Here is a 14,078-nt window from a genome sequence, read left to right as displayed (position 1 = left end):
TCAGTGATTTTGGAGCCCCCAAAAATAAAGTCTGACACTGTTTCCACTGTTTCCCCATCTATTTCCCATGAAGTGATGGGACCAGATGCCATGATCTGAGTTTTCTGAATGTTGAGCTTTAAGCCAACTTTTTCACTCTCCTCTTCCACTTTCATCAAGAGGCTTTTTAGTTCCTCTTCACTTTCTACCATAAGGGTGGTGTCATCTGCATATCTGAGGTTATTGATATTTCTCCCGGCAATCTTGATTCTAGCTTGTGCTTTTTTCCAGCCCAGCGTTCCTCAAATTATGTCTTTAACTTTTAATATTCTGGATTCCAGTGCTAAAAGTGAATGTTTAGTGTATTCTCAGGCTCCATCAGGAAATAAATCAGATGTGGTGATAGGAGTCTGGCCTGGCCTAGAATCCACAGGTATCAGAAAAGAGCTGCGAACAATGAGGACTTGGAAAAGGCAAAAAAGACAAAGAGAACACAAGGTTACAGCCTCAGCAAAAAATGATTTTCTGGAGCAGTCCAAAGTCTAGGAACTTTCTTATCAATATAAATGGATGGCTGATGCTGACTTTTTATTTTCCCTTAAAAATCTTAAACTAGTATTTATTTTAAGCCTAAAAATTTGTGGTTTTTCTCATTCTCATATTTTAATTATGCTACTTAAATTTTTATATTTAAAAATATTTTATTTAAACAATGGCAGAGAGTGAAGAGGAACTAAAAAGCCTCTTGATGAAAGTGAAAGCGGAGCGTGAAAAGGTTGGCTTGAAGCTCAACATTCAGAAAACGAAGATCATGGCATCTGGTCCCATCACTTCATGGGAAATAGATGGGGAAACAGTAGAAACAGTGTCAGACTTTATTTTGGGGGGCTCCAAAGTCACTGCGGATGCTGATTGCAGCCATGAAATTAAAAGGCGCTTACTCCTTGGAAGGAAAGTTATGACCAACCTAGACAGCATATTAAAAAGCAGAGACATGACTTTGCCAACAAAGGTCCGTCTAGTCAAGGCTATGGTTTTTCCCGTGGTCATGTATGGATGTGAGAGTTGGACTGTGAAGAAAGCTGATCGCCGAAGAATTGATGCTTTTGAACTGTGGTGCTGGAGAAGACTCTTGAGAGTCCCTTGGACTGCAAGGAGATCCAACCAGTCCATTCTAAAGGAGATCAATCCTGGGTGTTCACTGGAGGGACTGATGCTAAAGCTGAAACTGCAATACTTTCGCCACCTCATGCGACGAGTTGACTCACTGGAAAAGACTGATGCTGGGAGGGATTGGGGGCAGGAGGAGAAGGGGACAACAGAGAGTGAAATGGCTGGATGGCATCACCGACTCGATGGACATGAGTCTGAGTGAACTCCGGGAGTTGGTGATGGACAAGGAGGCCTGGCGTGCTGTGATTCGTGGGGTTGCAAAGAGTCAGACACGACTGAGCGACTGAACTGAACTGAACTGAATACCATCTACATAAGTCATATAGAAATAGGAGGGGGAAAAAGACACTTATATATCTACTATTGAGTCTAAGAAATAAAATTGTTACTTCTGAAGCCCTCTCTCTGCCCTGTTCCTAGTTGTAACCCTTGGTTTTTTTCTCCAAGTTATTCCACAAAAGTATCTCTAATGAATACATTGATTAATGTTGCTTGTTTTTTAAAATTTACACATATGGTAATGAACTGTATATAATATTCTTCAAATCATTTTTCTTTTTGTCTGCTCAACATTATGTTCAAAGGTTTGATTGGGATTAGTTGCCTTTTAACTGTAGCTATCATGAGTGACGTTGCTGTGCATTTTTGAACATGTCTCCTGGCACACAGCAAGAATTTCTGGAGAGCACACATATACACACAGCAGTGAACACACTGGGCTGTAGAATTTGCACATATTCCATTTTACTAAATAATTCAAATCGCTTTAACAAATTAGTTGTATGAGTTTTCCTTTTTTCCCCAACACACTAGCTATCACATATTACCATGAAACTTTATCTTTGTCAATCATTTTTTTTTTATTAATAAGGTTGAACATTTATGTTCACCAACCTTAGGGTTTCTTCTTTTGTGAACAGAGTGCTTACGTGTTTTGTCCATTTTTCTATTATGTTAGTTGTGTTTTTTTATGATTGGGTAAGTTTTAAGTATATTCTGGATAACAATAACCATCTTTTTTCTTAGTTACATGGGCTATAAATAGCCTCTCTCAATTTTTGGCTTATAAGTTTTACTAGTGTCTTTTCATAATCAGATTTTCTTAATATTTGTGCTCAAATTTATCAAATTTTGCTTATGATTTGGAAATTTTTGTATTAAATAAGATATAACATGAGCATTCTCCTACATTTTCTTCTAAAAGTTTTAAATGTTGCCTTTCATTGTTGAGACTTTAATCCATTTGAAATGTATTTTATGAATGTTATCAGATCAGATCCAATTTTAGTTTTCTCTTGAGTGGACAATTTCCCCAGCTGTCTGTTGGTCCATCCTTTCCCCACTAATCTGTCATGTCAGCTTTGGATTACTCTCAAAGTAACATGAATGGACCAGTCTGTTCCTGGACTCTATGCCTTTGCACTGGTCCACTTGTCAGTTGCTGAGATTATACCACACTGTCTTAATACTGCTGCTTTACAGTGAATCTCAGCAACTGAAAGAACAAGTTCCTTCACCTTGGTATTCTTCAGGAGTATCTTGATTGTTCTGGGCCAACAAGTTGTTTGTCCACCTACATTTTAGAAACAACCTGTCAAGTTCTGAAAAATCACCTGTTCAAATTCTGATGGAAACTGCATGGAAATATACAGATTAGTTCGGCATAATGTCATTTTTTCAATGTTGAGGATTCCTATCTCTTTTGATTCATACAGGTCTTCTTGAATGTCTTTTCATGGATCCTGAGCTTCTTTTGTTAAATTCACACTGGATACCTTATATTTTTTTGTTGCTATCATAAATGGTAGCTTGTAAAAGAATGCTAAAGTCAGTAATTCTAATGATCTGAAGACTCTTGAGATTTTTAATTTTATTACTGGTATTTAATTTTATTTAATTTTATTACTGGTGAATAATGGTAATGTTGCTTCTTTTCATTCCTTGTATCTTCTATCTCTTATCTTGTCTACTTCTTGATAGGACCTCTGGGACAACATTGAGAAGATGTATAATAAACAGTTATGGTGAAATGTTAAAAGTAGTCTTCATTTTAAAGGGAACTCTTGATTTTAACATTTCACCACCAAACATGATAACTGACAGAGACTTGTTACTACCCTCATATAACAAGAAAGTTCATATGTATTTCTGATTTAAGAAACTTTTTATCATGAATAAGTGTTCAACTTTATTTAGAGTTTATCTTCATCTAATAAGATGATTATATACATTTTCCTTCTAGTTAATGTATGAATTACATGAGCTTTCGAATATTAAACCAACTTTGTCTTTCTTACATAGACACAGGTGGTCATGATAATGTATATGAAAATCTTCAAAATATATTTCTAGATTCAACATTTATCTTTGTGAACAAGTAGTTTATTTTAAATAGAATTCTGGACAGCCAGTGGGTGTTCACTCTGCTCATCTGAAAATACAGGAAGAACTCTATTCCAGAATACGCCTGTGTTAGTTTAAACCTCATAAACCTGTATTAACCCCATATCCAGCCTAACTATCAAATATACAGATATATACTCCATTAGCTTTACAAAAAGATATACTCAAGGCATTTGACAAGGAGTTTAACCCTCTATTAAAAGCTCACTAAGAATGACACTTGTATAAAAAGAACGCTTTTTAAAGAAAAGCAAATCTCCAACTCTTTGAGACTATTTATGAAATCTTTACTCAGTAATGCAGGTCACACTCCAATTATGGAAGATATTTTTTATGCTTAACTGTGGTAGGGACTTGTTCTCAAACAAAACAAGTCATGACTTTACATGGAAACAACACATGGATTATTTTTAATAAAATTAATCCTGGCAATAAAACTTGTCTATTCAATTTCAAATATTAGTTATAAGATACAGCTACTGATTCTTTCACATTTAGAAATTCTTTGTCATTATTCAAAAAATTGTTTTGAATCATGAAAATAAACTTATTTACAAACAAAGCCCTCACAATAGTTGAATGGGAATGTCTTAATGAACAGTCAATCCATCTTTTCCAGCAAATATTCTAAATTTTATCTACAGGTATTCACACAAAAAAAGAATAAAGTTAATACAGGAAAAAATAAATAAGAAAAGAAATTCCCATTTGATTAATCCAAAAGAAGGCAAGAAAGTAGATAAAAAGAACAAAGAAAGATTTACAAACAGGAAGATGTTAGATTTAAACTCAATATATCAATAAATAAATAGCAACTTTCTAAATTTGAGAAAAAATTTTAAACATAAGATCAAGACTGTAATAAAAATAGGCAACCATCTATTGCTTACAAAAGACAGACAATTTGTAATAAAAGAATGGAAAAAGACATCTCACAGGCACTAAAAGAAAGCTAATATAGTCCTTCAAATATCAAACAAAATCATTAATAAGGTCATTACTAGAAATAAAGAAGGACATTTCCTAATGATCAGAGGTCAATCTAATAACAGTTGTTTACTTTCCCTTGCTCTTCTTGATAAAGATTTTATTTAAATATGGGTAAATTATCAAAAAATGATTCAATTCAGAAAAATCAGAGTCAATGCAAAGCAATAAGCTGACAACTGGGTCACGACAAGCAAGGACAGGGCCAATGACCAAAGAACTGGCTGGTGTGAATACCTAAGCAGGTTCACAGTTCCACTGACATGTCCATAAGTCCCAGGTTTTCAACTTACTGAGTTCAGGATTCAAATGTAGACCACTATCTTAGAGATCTACTTTTAAGAAATCTTGGGCTTTAATGCAACAGCCAAACCATTTTGTGGAAAAAGAGTAAGGGAAAGCAGAAACAGAAGAAAGGTATTATTTTCTCTAAGATATTCTTAAATAACCTAAAAGGTAGCTAAGAAATATTTGTGTTTTTAAAGGTATCGGAATTGACTAATTAATTCCAGCCACAATCTATTATGAAAGTGGCTTCTCTGGTGACTTAGATGGTAAAGAATCCACCTGCTAGGCAGGAGACCTGGGTTCGATCCCTGGGTTGCGAAGATCCCCTGGAGGAGGGCATGGCAACCCGTTCAATATTCTTGCCTGGAAAATCCCCATGGACAGAGAAGCCTGGCAGGCTACAGTCGATGGGGTCACAAAGAGTCGGACATGACTGAGTGACGAAGCACAAGGCTTTCCTATAATCTGCTGTCTTGCAATTTAAGTCGTTTTCTTCCTGCACAGTTTTCATTAGAGTTAAGAAATAGAAAGTAACTAAACGAACTAAGGATAAAATGCTTTATATATAATATTCCATGTTCATACTTTGGAGAAGATAACATTCGGTGTTATTTAACCAGTGGTCCACTGGCTGAGTAGATGGGTATGAAATAAAACAAGTATTTGGTAGTAATGCCCCAAATTCAAAGGGAGCCTTGAATTACACTTACAAACCTACTAGTGACCCAGTTCCTGTTATGCCTCAATGCTATTAATGGTATTGCTTTGGATTTTCTGACTTCTTATGATTTCAGCCTTTTCCGAAGGCAGAGTTCCCATCAGTTGTCTAAGAGAAGCAGTGGATTCCAAAAAAGCAGTACAGTTCAGCTGTGTAGTTAAGAAAATGGGTTGTAGAGCTGGATGAGAACAGCTCTCCTGTTCACTGAGCACATGCTGTATCCTTCATCTCTCAGTGGTGTCCGACTCTGTGACCCCATGGACTGTAGCCTGCCAGGCTCCTCTGTCCTTGGGGATTCTCCAGGCAAGAATACTGGAGTAGGTTGCCATGCCCTCCTCCAGGGGATTTTCCCCAAGCAGGGACTGAACTAAGGTCTCTCGCATTGTAGGCAGGTTCTTTACCGTCTGAACCATCACAGTGAACCTGGGCAGATGACTTAATTTCTTCACCTACAGTTTCTGATCTGTAAACTGGGATGACATCAATACTATTCTTAGGGCTGTTGTGAGAATTAAGTGAATTACTATGAGTAACTTAGAACACTGCCTGCCCTGTAGAACTATTGCGTTGTTTCCCAGAAATATTTTTTAAGTGAAGTATAGTTGATTTACAGTATTGTGTTAGAAAGTAATTGCTTGATATCATTATTGTTGACTTTGCAAATATTACCTTTTTCCATTACTAGAGTTTTTAATTTCTAAGAAAAAACAAAACTGTTCATGGCTCACAATGCTTATAGAGCTAAGCATAAACTGTTCTTCACGCATCCAAAGCCTACTTTTACTCCAAAAATACCCTATGACACACCTTGAACGTAAGGTCCCACCTTTAACATAAAGTTTCTGAATCAGGAAAAATTATTCTAATTTTATTCACTTTTTTCCCATCTTCAACCTCCCTCTCTATCTCTTAAAATGTTCATATTATCTATTCATTTCATACCAAACCCTTCCCTGGTGGCTCAGTAATTAAAGAATCCACCTGCAATGCAGGAGACCTGGGTTTGATCCCTGAGGAGAAAGAAATGGCAACCTACTCCTGCATTTTTGCTTGGAGAAGTTCATGGACAGAGGAATCATGGGGTTATAAGAGTTGGACACAACTTAGCAACTAAACCAACCAAAACCTTCACCTGCCTCATCTGGAATACCTGGAGGCTCAGTAAAAGCATGTTGTTTGAGTGAGTTTTTTTAAGGGAATTTAATCAAACTACAACTACAACTCTTTCTTCTACCAGGATCTCTCTAACAAGCCTGTTCTCTGCTCTTTTTCTAATCCTGACTTGAACATCTGGGTGACCACAAACATTTCTCTCCACTTCAGGGCCTTTGGATACAAGCTAGAGAACTCTTATATAGACCAGAATTACTCAGTCACTAAGAAATTACAAACATGAAACATGGCAGTGGACAAAACTGTCATTTTTCACATTCTGAAACATGTAAACTAATATCTGACAGGCATACTGGTGTAAACTAGAAGTGATTTAGAGTCTGTTTTATCTCTTGGTGAAAAAAACAAAAACAAAAAACTGTTATACTTGCTTTATGTACTTTAAGAAAAAAAGTATCAAACTGTATTAAATAATATGTTTGTATATATAATCTGCCAACTTTTTTTTTTTTTTTGCTATATGGTGCAGCTTGTGGGAAGCTTAGTTCCCAGACCAGGGGTTGAACCTGGGACCCTCGTCAGTGAGCGTGCAGAGTCCTAACCACTGAACTGCCAGGAAATTCCCAATATGTCCACATTTTAATGAGATATTTCAGTAGGCTTAGTTTATAGAAAAAGCCATATGTATGATGTTTGAATAGAAATTTAACTGTGGTAAGTTTTTGCATGATTTGAAAAATGGTTTTATCACTCTACATATGTACCATAATTTAATAAGAGAGTCACACAATTAATCCATTCACAGTTGGGAAGCTTGCTCCTAAGAGGATGAGTTCCTGAGAACAAGTGACTGCCCTCATGCTCTTTCTTTCCCCCTCTTACTCTTCTGCCTCCTTCACCCTTGCTTTCCTTTTCTTTCACTACTTCATTCCAACACGGTTTTTCACTGACCTGTAATTGATAATCCTTTTGCTTCACTGAGCTGACTCAGACCCAAAAAGATGCTAAACCACTCATTCTATCAGTAAGACTCCAGTGCTTAGAAAACAAATATGAGCTGGACAGTCTACAGGAGATGAGGAGACAAAGCCCCGCACCTCAAGGGTGAAAATTAGCAGAACCGATCTCCACTGCTGTATCTATCCTGGTGCAAAAAGGTGTGTGCTTGGGGGTGGGGATGGTAATTAAATGCCAAATGACCTGTGTTTGGTCCGCTGCTTTACCTCCTTTCCTAAACCTCGACTTCAGCGTTCCCTAGCAACAGAAGCAAAGGATCAATTTAGAAAAGTGCTTTCCAGAGCATTCCTATCTAGCTACTGACCAAGCCATTTTAGTTTATGTGATCAAGCAATTGAAATTCAAGGAGATTTATCACTGACTGTCCTCGGCAGCAAAACTGGAAGAGGACCGTTTGATATGTATGCTACTAATGTCTGAGATGACTGATTCCACCTCTACTGCACAAGCACGAGTTGGTTTCAGGAAGAATTAGTAGTCTCTGCACTTCACCGTGAACCGACAGTGTTGCTAGGGAAACTGATAATTATGTGGCAAAATGGAGGGTGCAGAATAGAAGAAAAAGGGTTCTGGAGAAACGTAAGGTTTTGATCCAAATCAACATACTAACAATAAAGTATGGTGATCTCCTGTAGTCGCATAATTTAATAAATACTGTTAATTATATGCTTGACAAGATACTGATTTCTGAACTAAAAGAAATGAATCAGACGTTGCAAAATCACTGGTTACTGATAATATTTTGTGTATGACACAGCAGGAATATATATTTATTATAAAAACTACAGTGAATCTGAAGAATTAAAATATTCAAAAAAGTGGGGAAAAACATAATGATTTGATTTCCATTTTTTAAGAAAATCAGCTTACAGAGTTCCAGATATAAAAATTGTAACTCTATAATGCTCTAATAAAATTTCTTTTTTTCATCTCAAACACGGTTTAGGGGGGAGAAGAAAGAAGAGTTGCTATTTTTATATTATGCATAGTAAAAAAAAAAACAGCCTAGAGAAGTTGAATGACCTTCCTAAAGTCACACACTTCTTGAAGGTCACACACTTCTTCAGTTAGTGGTAATGTTGGTGCTAAACACTTTTCTTTAACCACTGGGCGGTATTATTTACAGATTATATCATAGTAAGGGAAAACACAGCAAAAGGATGTAAACTTAGTGAAGAGACTCAAATATCTTCAATTTTAAATGAAAATTTAAATGAAATTACTTCAATTTTAAATGAAAATTTCCAATACTTTTCATTTTTAACAGCTAAGAGTTTAGTTCTGAAAGTTAATGATATGATATAAACACTTTCTTGTCAGGAAAATCTCATTGGAGACATTTTAATATGTGTGAAAGAGCAACAAAGAATTACACAGCTCATAAGTGATCTGTTTTACTGCATGTCAAACCACTGCTTGTGAGTTGTCAGTCCCTTCATGACAATGCTACTGTATGACATTCTTTTATTTTCACTTTTTCTAACATCCACTAGGCAGAAATTTTAAAGAGATGAAATTGAAAGTTTTATGTCTTCCTATGTATTCATCTTCATAAATTCTTAACACATTTTTAAATTTATAAATATACTACACATATTAAAGCATTCACATTCTTATACATGCAACGTACAGGTGCGTTGGGGGAAGAAAACAAGTGATTCATTTATGGTTGGTATATGAACAAAGACCATTTCCTTTATTAATATTTCCATTATTAATAGAAAATGTTTCCAGTGTTTTGGTCTGACTTGGTCTTTGACAGGAAAGAATGAGACATATATACAAGTCATCAAGGTAAAAACAGAAAACTATACAGAACTTAACTCAATGAATTCTAAATGATGGAAGTGGGTAGTCAGCCTTCTGATGTTATGAAAAGGATCTTCATTCCAGGGACTAAAAAGTCATAATCCCTAAGCAGTGTATCTCACCCTAGATTATAAACTATCAGTTTCAGGCAGTTCATTAAGCCTATCAAGTTACGTGGTTTAAAATTAATGTCTGGTTGTCAAACTTGAAATTTTGTTGTTTTTTTACTTCAAAGATTTATTTTTGATAAAACAAGAGCAAAATGATAGGTTACTATTTTGATAACCCTTTCTTCTTTCCCAAAGCAGGAAAGGTTTTTCACCTTTTAAATCTCTGAGTAAAACAAAGAAGAATGTAAGGCCAAATTTTATAGTTGTTAAAAACCATTTTTATGGTTAGGTTGAACAAACCTTGACTTAGGCCATCTTGACAAGATGTTTGCTTGATATCCAAGTTCTCCAAGGTATCTCCTTTAGAGACCTCACCAAGAGATGTCCTTCTCTCAAAGATGTTGTTGTTGTTGTTAACTTGAGTCCCATTTTGCTTCAGTAGCCTGAACACCTCAGCTTCCAAATCTCTAATCTAAGAGAGAGAGAGAAAAAAAAAATACACTCATGAAACCATAAAGCAGCACTCTTCTCTAAGCACTAGGCAAAACTACCCTATTATTCTTTTTTAAAAAATTTTATTAAAATATAGTTGATTTACAATATTGTGTTAAATTCTTCTGTAAAGCAAAGTGACTCAGTTTTATATATATATATATATATATATATATATGTATGTATGTATATATACATGCACACACGTGTGTGTATATATATATTCTTTTCCACTATGATTTATCATGGGCTTCCCTGGTGGCTCAGTTGGCAAAGAATCCACCTGCAATGTAGGAGACTCAGGTTTTATCTCTGGGTCAGGAAAATCCCATTATGAAGGAAATGGCAACCCAATCCAGTATTCTTGCCTGGAAAATCCCATGGAGAGAGGAATCTGGTGGGCTACAGTGTATGGGGTCACAAAGATAAATTCCATGATTTATCTTTCTTTCATATTCTATGATTTATCACAGAATATTGTTATAGCTCCCTGTGCTATACAGTAAGACCTTGCTGCTTATCCAACCTATGCATAATCCCAAACTCCCAGTCTTTTCATCGCCTCCCCTTAGCAACCGTAAGCCTATTCTCTATGTCTGCAAGTCTTTTTTTTATTTCATAGATATGTTCATTTTGGTAGTACTTTAGATTCCACATATAAGTGATATCATATGGTTTTTGTCTTTGTCTTTCTGACTTGTTTTGCTTAGTATGAGAATTTCTAGGTCCATCCATGTTGCTGTGAATGGCATTATTTCATTCTTTTTAAAGGTTGAGTACTATTCCATTGTGTAAATGCACCATATCTTCTTTATCCATTCATCTGCGGACAGACCTTTAGGTTGTCTCAGCTGTCTGTGGTGCACCGCTCTGACATGAGCGCAGGGGTGCTGGTGTCTTTTCCAGTTAAGTCTTGTCTGACTATTCTATCCAGTGGCCTTGTGCACGTGACTCACCCGTACTTGCAAGCCTTGAACTTCCACGAGATGAGCTTTTTCCAAATCTTCTATTTTTTTTCTTTCTGCTTCCTGTCTTTTGATGAAATCAAGTTCTCTTAAGGAGAAAATAATAGATCTCAGTGCATCAAATACTCAATAAATGAGGAAATATAAAAATTCTTATCTGAAGTAATGCGCCACACAGTGAAATAAGTAACTAGACAGCTATTTAAATAAAAAAAACTCACTCACAGAGGAAAAGTATCTTGTAATGAAAGCAAATAAAATGTTTTAAAGATATACAAAGTAAATAAAAATGCTTTGATTCTGCTTACTGAGATTTTCATTTGTAGCTCCTGATTCTGGAGCACCTGTTCATATTTAGATAGAAGCTGCTGAACTAATGACCCACCTTGGTAATTTAGTGGAGATAATTACATGTTCAGTAGAAATAATTCCACATTTATAGTCATTTACCTAGTAAACTGATGGAATGGATGTTAAGAGTTTTAAAAAGATAATTATTATAAGACTGCTTCCTAGAAATGACCACAGAGGGGGCTGAATGGGTCAGAAACACGGAGGAGAAGCTGTCACTACACATCTGAGGATATCATGAGGACAAGGAGAATATCTCCATTTGAGAGTTTGGAATGCAATCTGCAAATTTGGTAGAATTTATTATAAAATCATTACATGAAATAAGAGGGATACTTTTAATAAGAATTAAAATAGAGATGTATTGAATTCACAGTCGTAAGAACAACTGCTTCCTTTTTAATATACTTTTAATAGCAATACCTTTTCAACATTAAAACCATTATTTCCATGATAGGAAATAACAGATGCCATGAATCTTACATGTATACTTAGCTCTTAAGGCTTGACAGGCAAGACCAGAAGGGATACTGGAGTTACTTTCTAATACTGGAGTTACTTTCTAAGTAACTGATGAAAAAATATGGTAAAAATCTTCCTGGTCTCCCTGAAATTACACCAAGATCCAACAGATGGAAGCAAAGCAGCATTAGCTTGAAAATAGGTGTTGAAATTTAAAAGCCAAGTGTGGTGATGGTCTCTCAGTGTAGTGAACCAAGGCCCTTGTGATTCTCTCACAAGGAAAGGAAAGTAACAGGGCAAGGGGTCTTGTCAGTCAATACTTTCACTATCTGCAGTGGGAAAATTCTGAAGTTAAAACTGATTCTAAGAACAGAAACAGAAGCAGCCTCATCAAGGCTCCAGTTGCTGCTTTGTACACACTATATCCAACAGTCATTCTGCATGATTTCAACTTGGCTTCTTGCCTCTAAATTACATATGTTTCAAAAGGACAGAGGTTCAAATGCTTTAACAGTTACAATAAATGATTAACTAACAGCAAAAACAAGAACAAAACAGGAGGCTGCCAAAAAATTATAGAAGAAACAAAATAAAATCTCACATGAAACACTGATGTTAAGAGATTTCTAAAACTTAATGTCTATTTATTATTTTAAGTATGCTCCTTAAAGGGATGACTCTGAGGTCATCTTTTCTTTTCCACTAGATACTACAAAATTACTGGATATAAGCCTTCTTCAGATGCACACAAAAATAGTTACATCACTAGAAGCTGCTTACTTTTGTTGAAAATCCTTGATCAGTTTCTTTGCCTTGTTGTATTTCTTTTCCAAGGCCTGATACTGGCTTTGAGTCTCTTTGAGGTGCTCGTTCACTGTGTGGCATAATGTTTGGGCCTCAATCCAGTAGCTCTCCAACTTCATCATTCTTTCTTTATTCTCTTCTATATTCTGTTGAAGTTGGGTTTTTTCTAGTTCCCACCTCACTTTCTCATTTTCTGCAGCTTGCAGCTAGACAAAGCAAATATCAAAGCAAGGATACTTCTGGGTACTTTTGTAACAAAAATCTCTCATACTTTTATAGCGTATTTTAGAATAAATTCCATTATTACGTATACTCAAATCATGAAACACATTGAAATGAGAAGAGCAAGTATGATTTTCATTATTATAGAGATTATAAAATGGAAGCCTTGGCAAGCGAAATGGTTGTCCAAGGTCACACATCTGATAAACGATAAAAGATGGATCTGTTTCCAACTCCCAGGATCTTTCCAGCATACCACGCAGTGTATGAAATTCTCTGAGCAGTAAAAAATATTTTAGAATTTGACTGATTCTATCCAGTGAACTTCAACATGCTTTCTTTTAGAGTTGTTTTTAAAACATATAATTATATGTAAAATGTTAACTAAAAGAGGAGTGGGGAGAGGCAAGCCGTAGGAGAGTGGCAGAGCACAGTATGGCCAATGATTAAGAGGTGGACCCCGGAGTCATACAGCTTAGATTTGAACTCCAGCTCTGCCAACGCTGGCCTTTAAACCTTGGACAAGTAACTGAAGTCTTCTAAGACTAAATTGCTATATTTATAAGAGAACTGTGATATAACACATCAGCATGCTTGGAAAAGCTCCTTGGGGATAATAATCTGATAAAAGTTACTTTTACTTTGTCTTAATCCCTTTTGATGATATTATCACACACTTTATTTCAACTGACTCATGAAAATAGTCTGTAGCTCATTATTTTGCTGACATTGTTCTGAGTTTCTAGAGCCTGATAAATGCCAATTTGCATAAAAGTATAAATGACAGTGTAAGTAAAAATATAAATTATTCCTGAATTAATTTAAATCTCTCCAATGGAAAAGAAAGGCAGCTTCCTCTGGTTTCTGCTTTCAGGAAAGTTTAGGAACAGATAAGACGCTGGTCCAAATACTTCATTTCTACAGAAATTCAAGACTGATCTCTTAGGTAAGGGATCACAGGTCATTTATTCACAATAACCATCTAACCTTTACACTAATGCTACATCCATTTCACATGCCTCCGTTAAAGCTTAAAAGGATGCAGAGTCATTATAAGCTATTAATATCAATTTTCAAACTCTAAAACATTCCAAAACCACACAGCATTCAGCAAATGGAAATATACATGTTTTTATATGTATTTTAAACTAAATACATTGGCATAACAGATTGCAAAGTAAGAAA

The 14,078-nt window shown here is 35.6% G+C and overlaps 1 protein-coding gene across 9 annotated transcripts in view; it reads right to left on the bottom strand.

Annotated features, from left to right (window-relative positions):
• The window catches only part of PPP1R9A (protein phosphatase 1 regulatory subunit 9A), a 351,250-nt gene that overhangs the window by 48,910 nt on the left and 288,262 nt on the right, over positions 1-14,078 (bottom strand). For all 9 annotated transcript variants that reach the window (XM_055420445.2, XM_055420444.2, XM_055420449.2 and 6 more), the window contains 3 exons: positions 12,648-12,877; positions 11,046-11,142; positions 9,898-10,069 (listed from right to left, as the gene is read on the bottom strand). In XM_055420445.2, the coding sequence (XP_055276420.1) occupies positions 9,898-10,069; positions 11,046-11,142; positions 12,648-12,877 (499 nt within the window). The remainder of the gene's footprint in view (positions 1-9,897; positions 10,070-11,045; positions 11,143-12,647; positions 12,878-14,078) is intronic.

The sequence above is a fragment of the Moschus berezovskii genome, chromosome 3, assembly GCF_049115385.1.
Source record: "Moschus berezovskii isolate FMDL1 chromosome 3, NW_MosBer_1.0, whole genome shotgun sequence".
NCBI classification, from domain to species: Eukaryota; Metazoa; Chordata; class Mammalia; order Artiodactyla; family Moschidae; genus Moschus; species Moschus berezovskii.
This window is presented reverse-complemented; position numbering and strand designations above follow the sequence as displayed.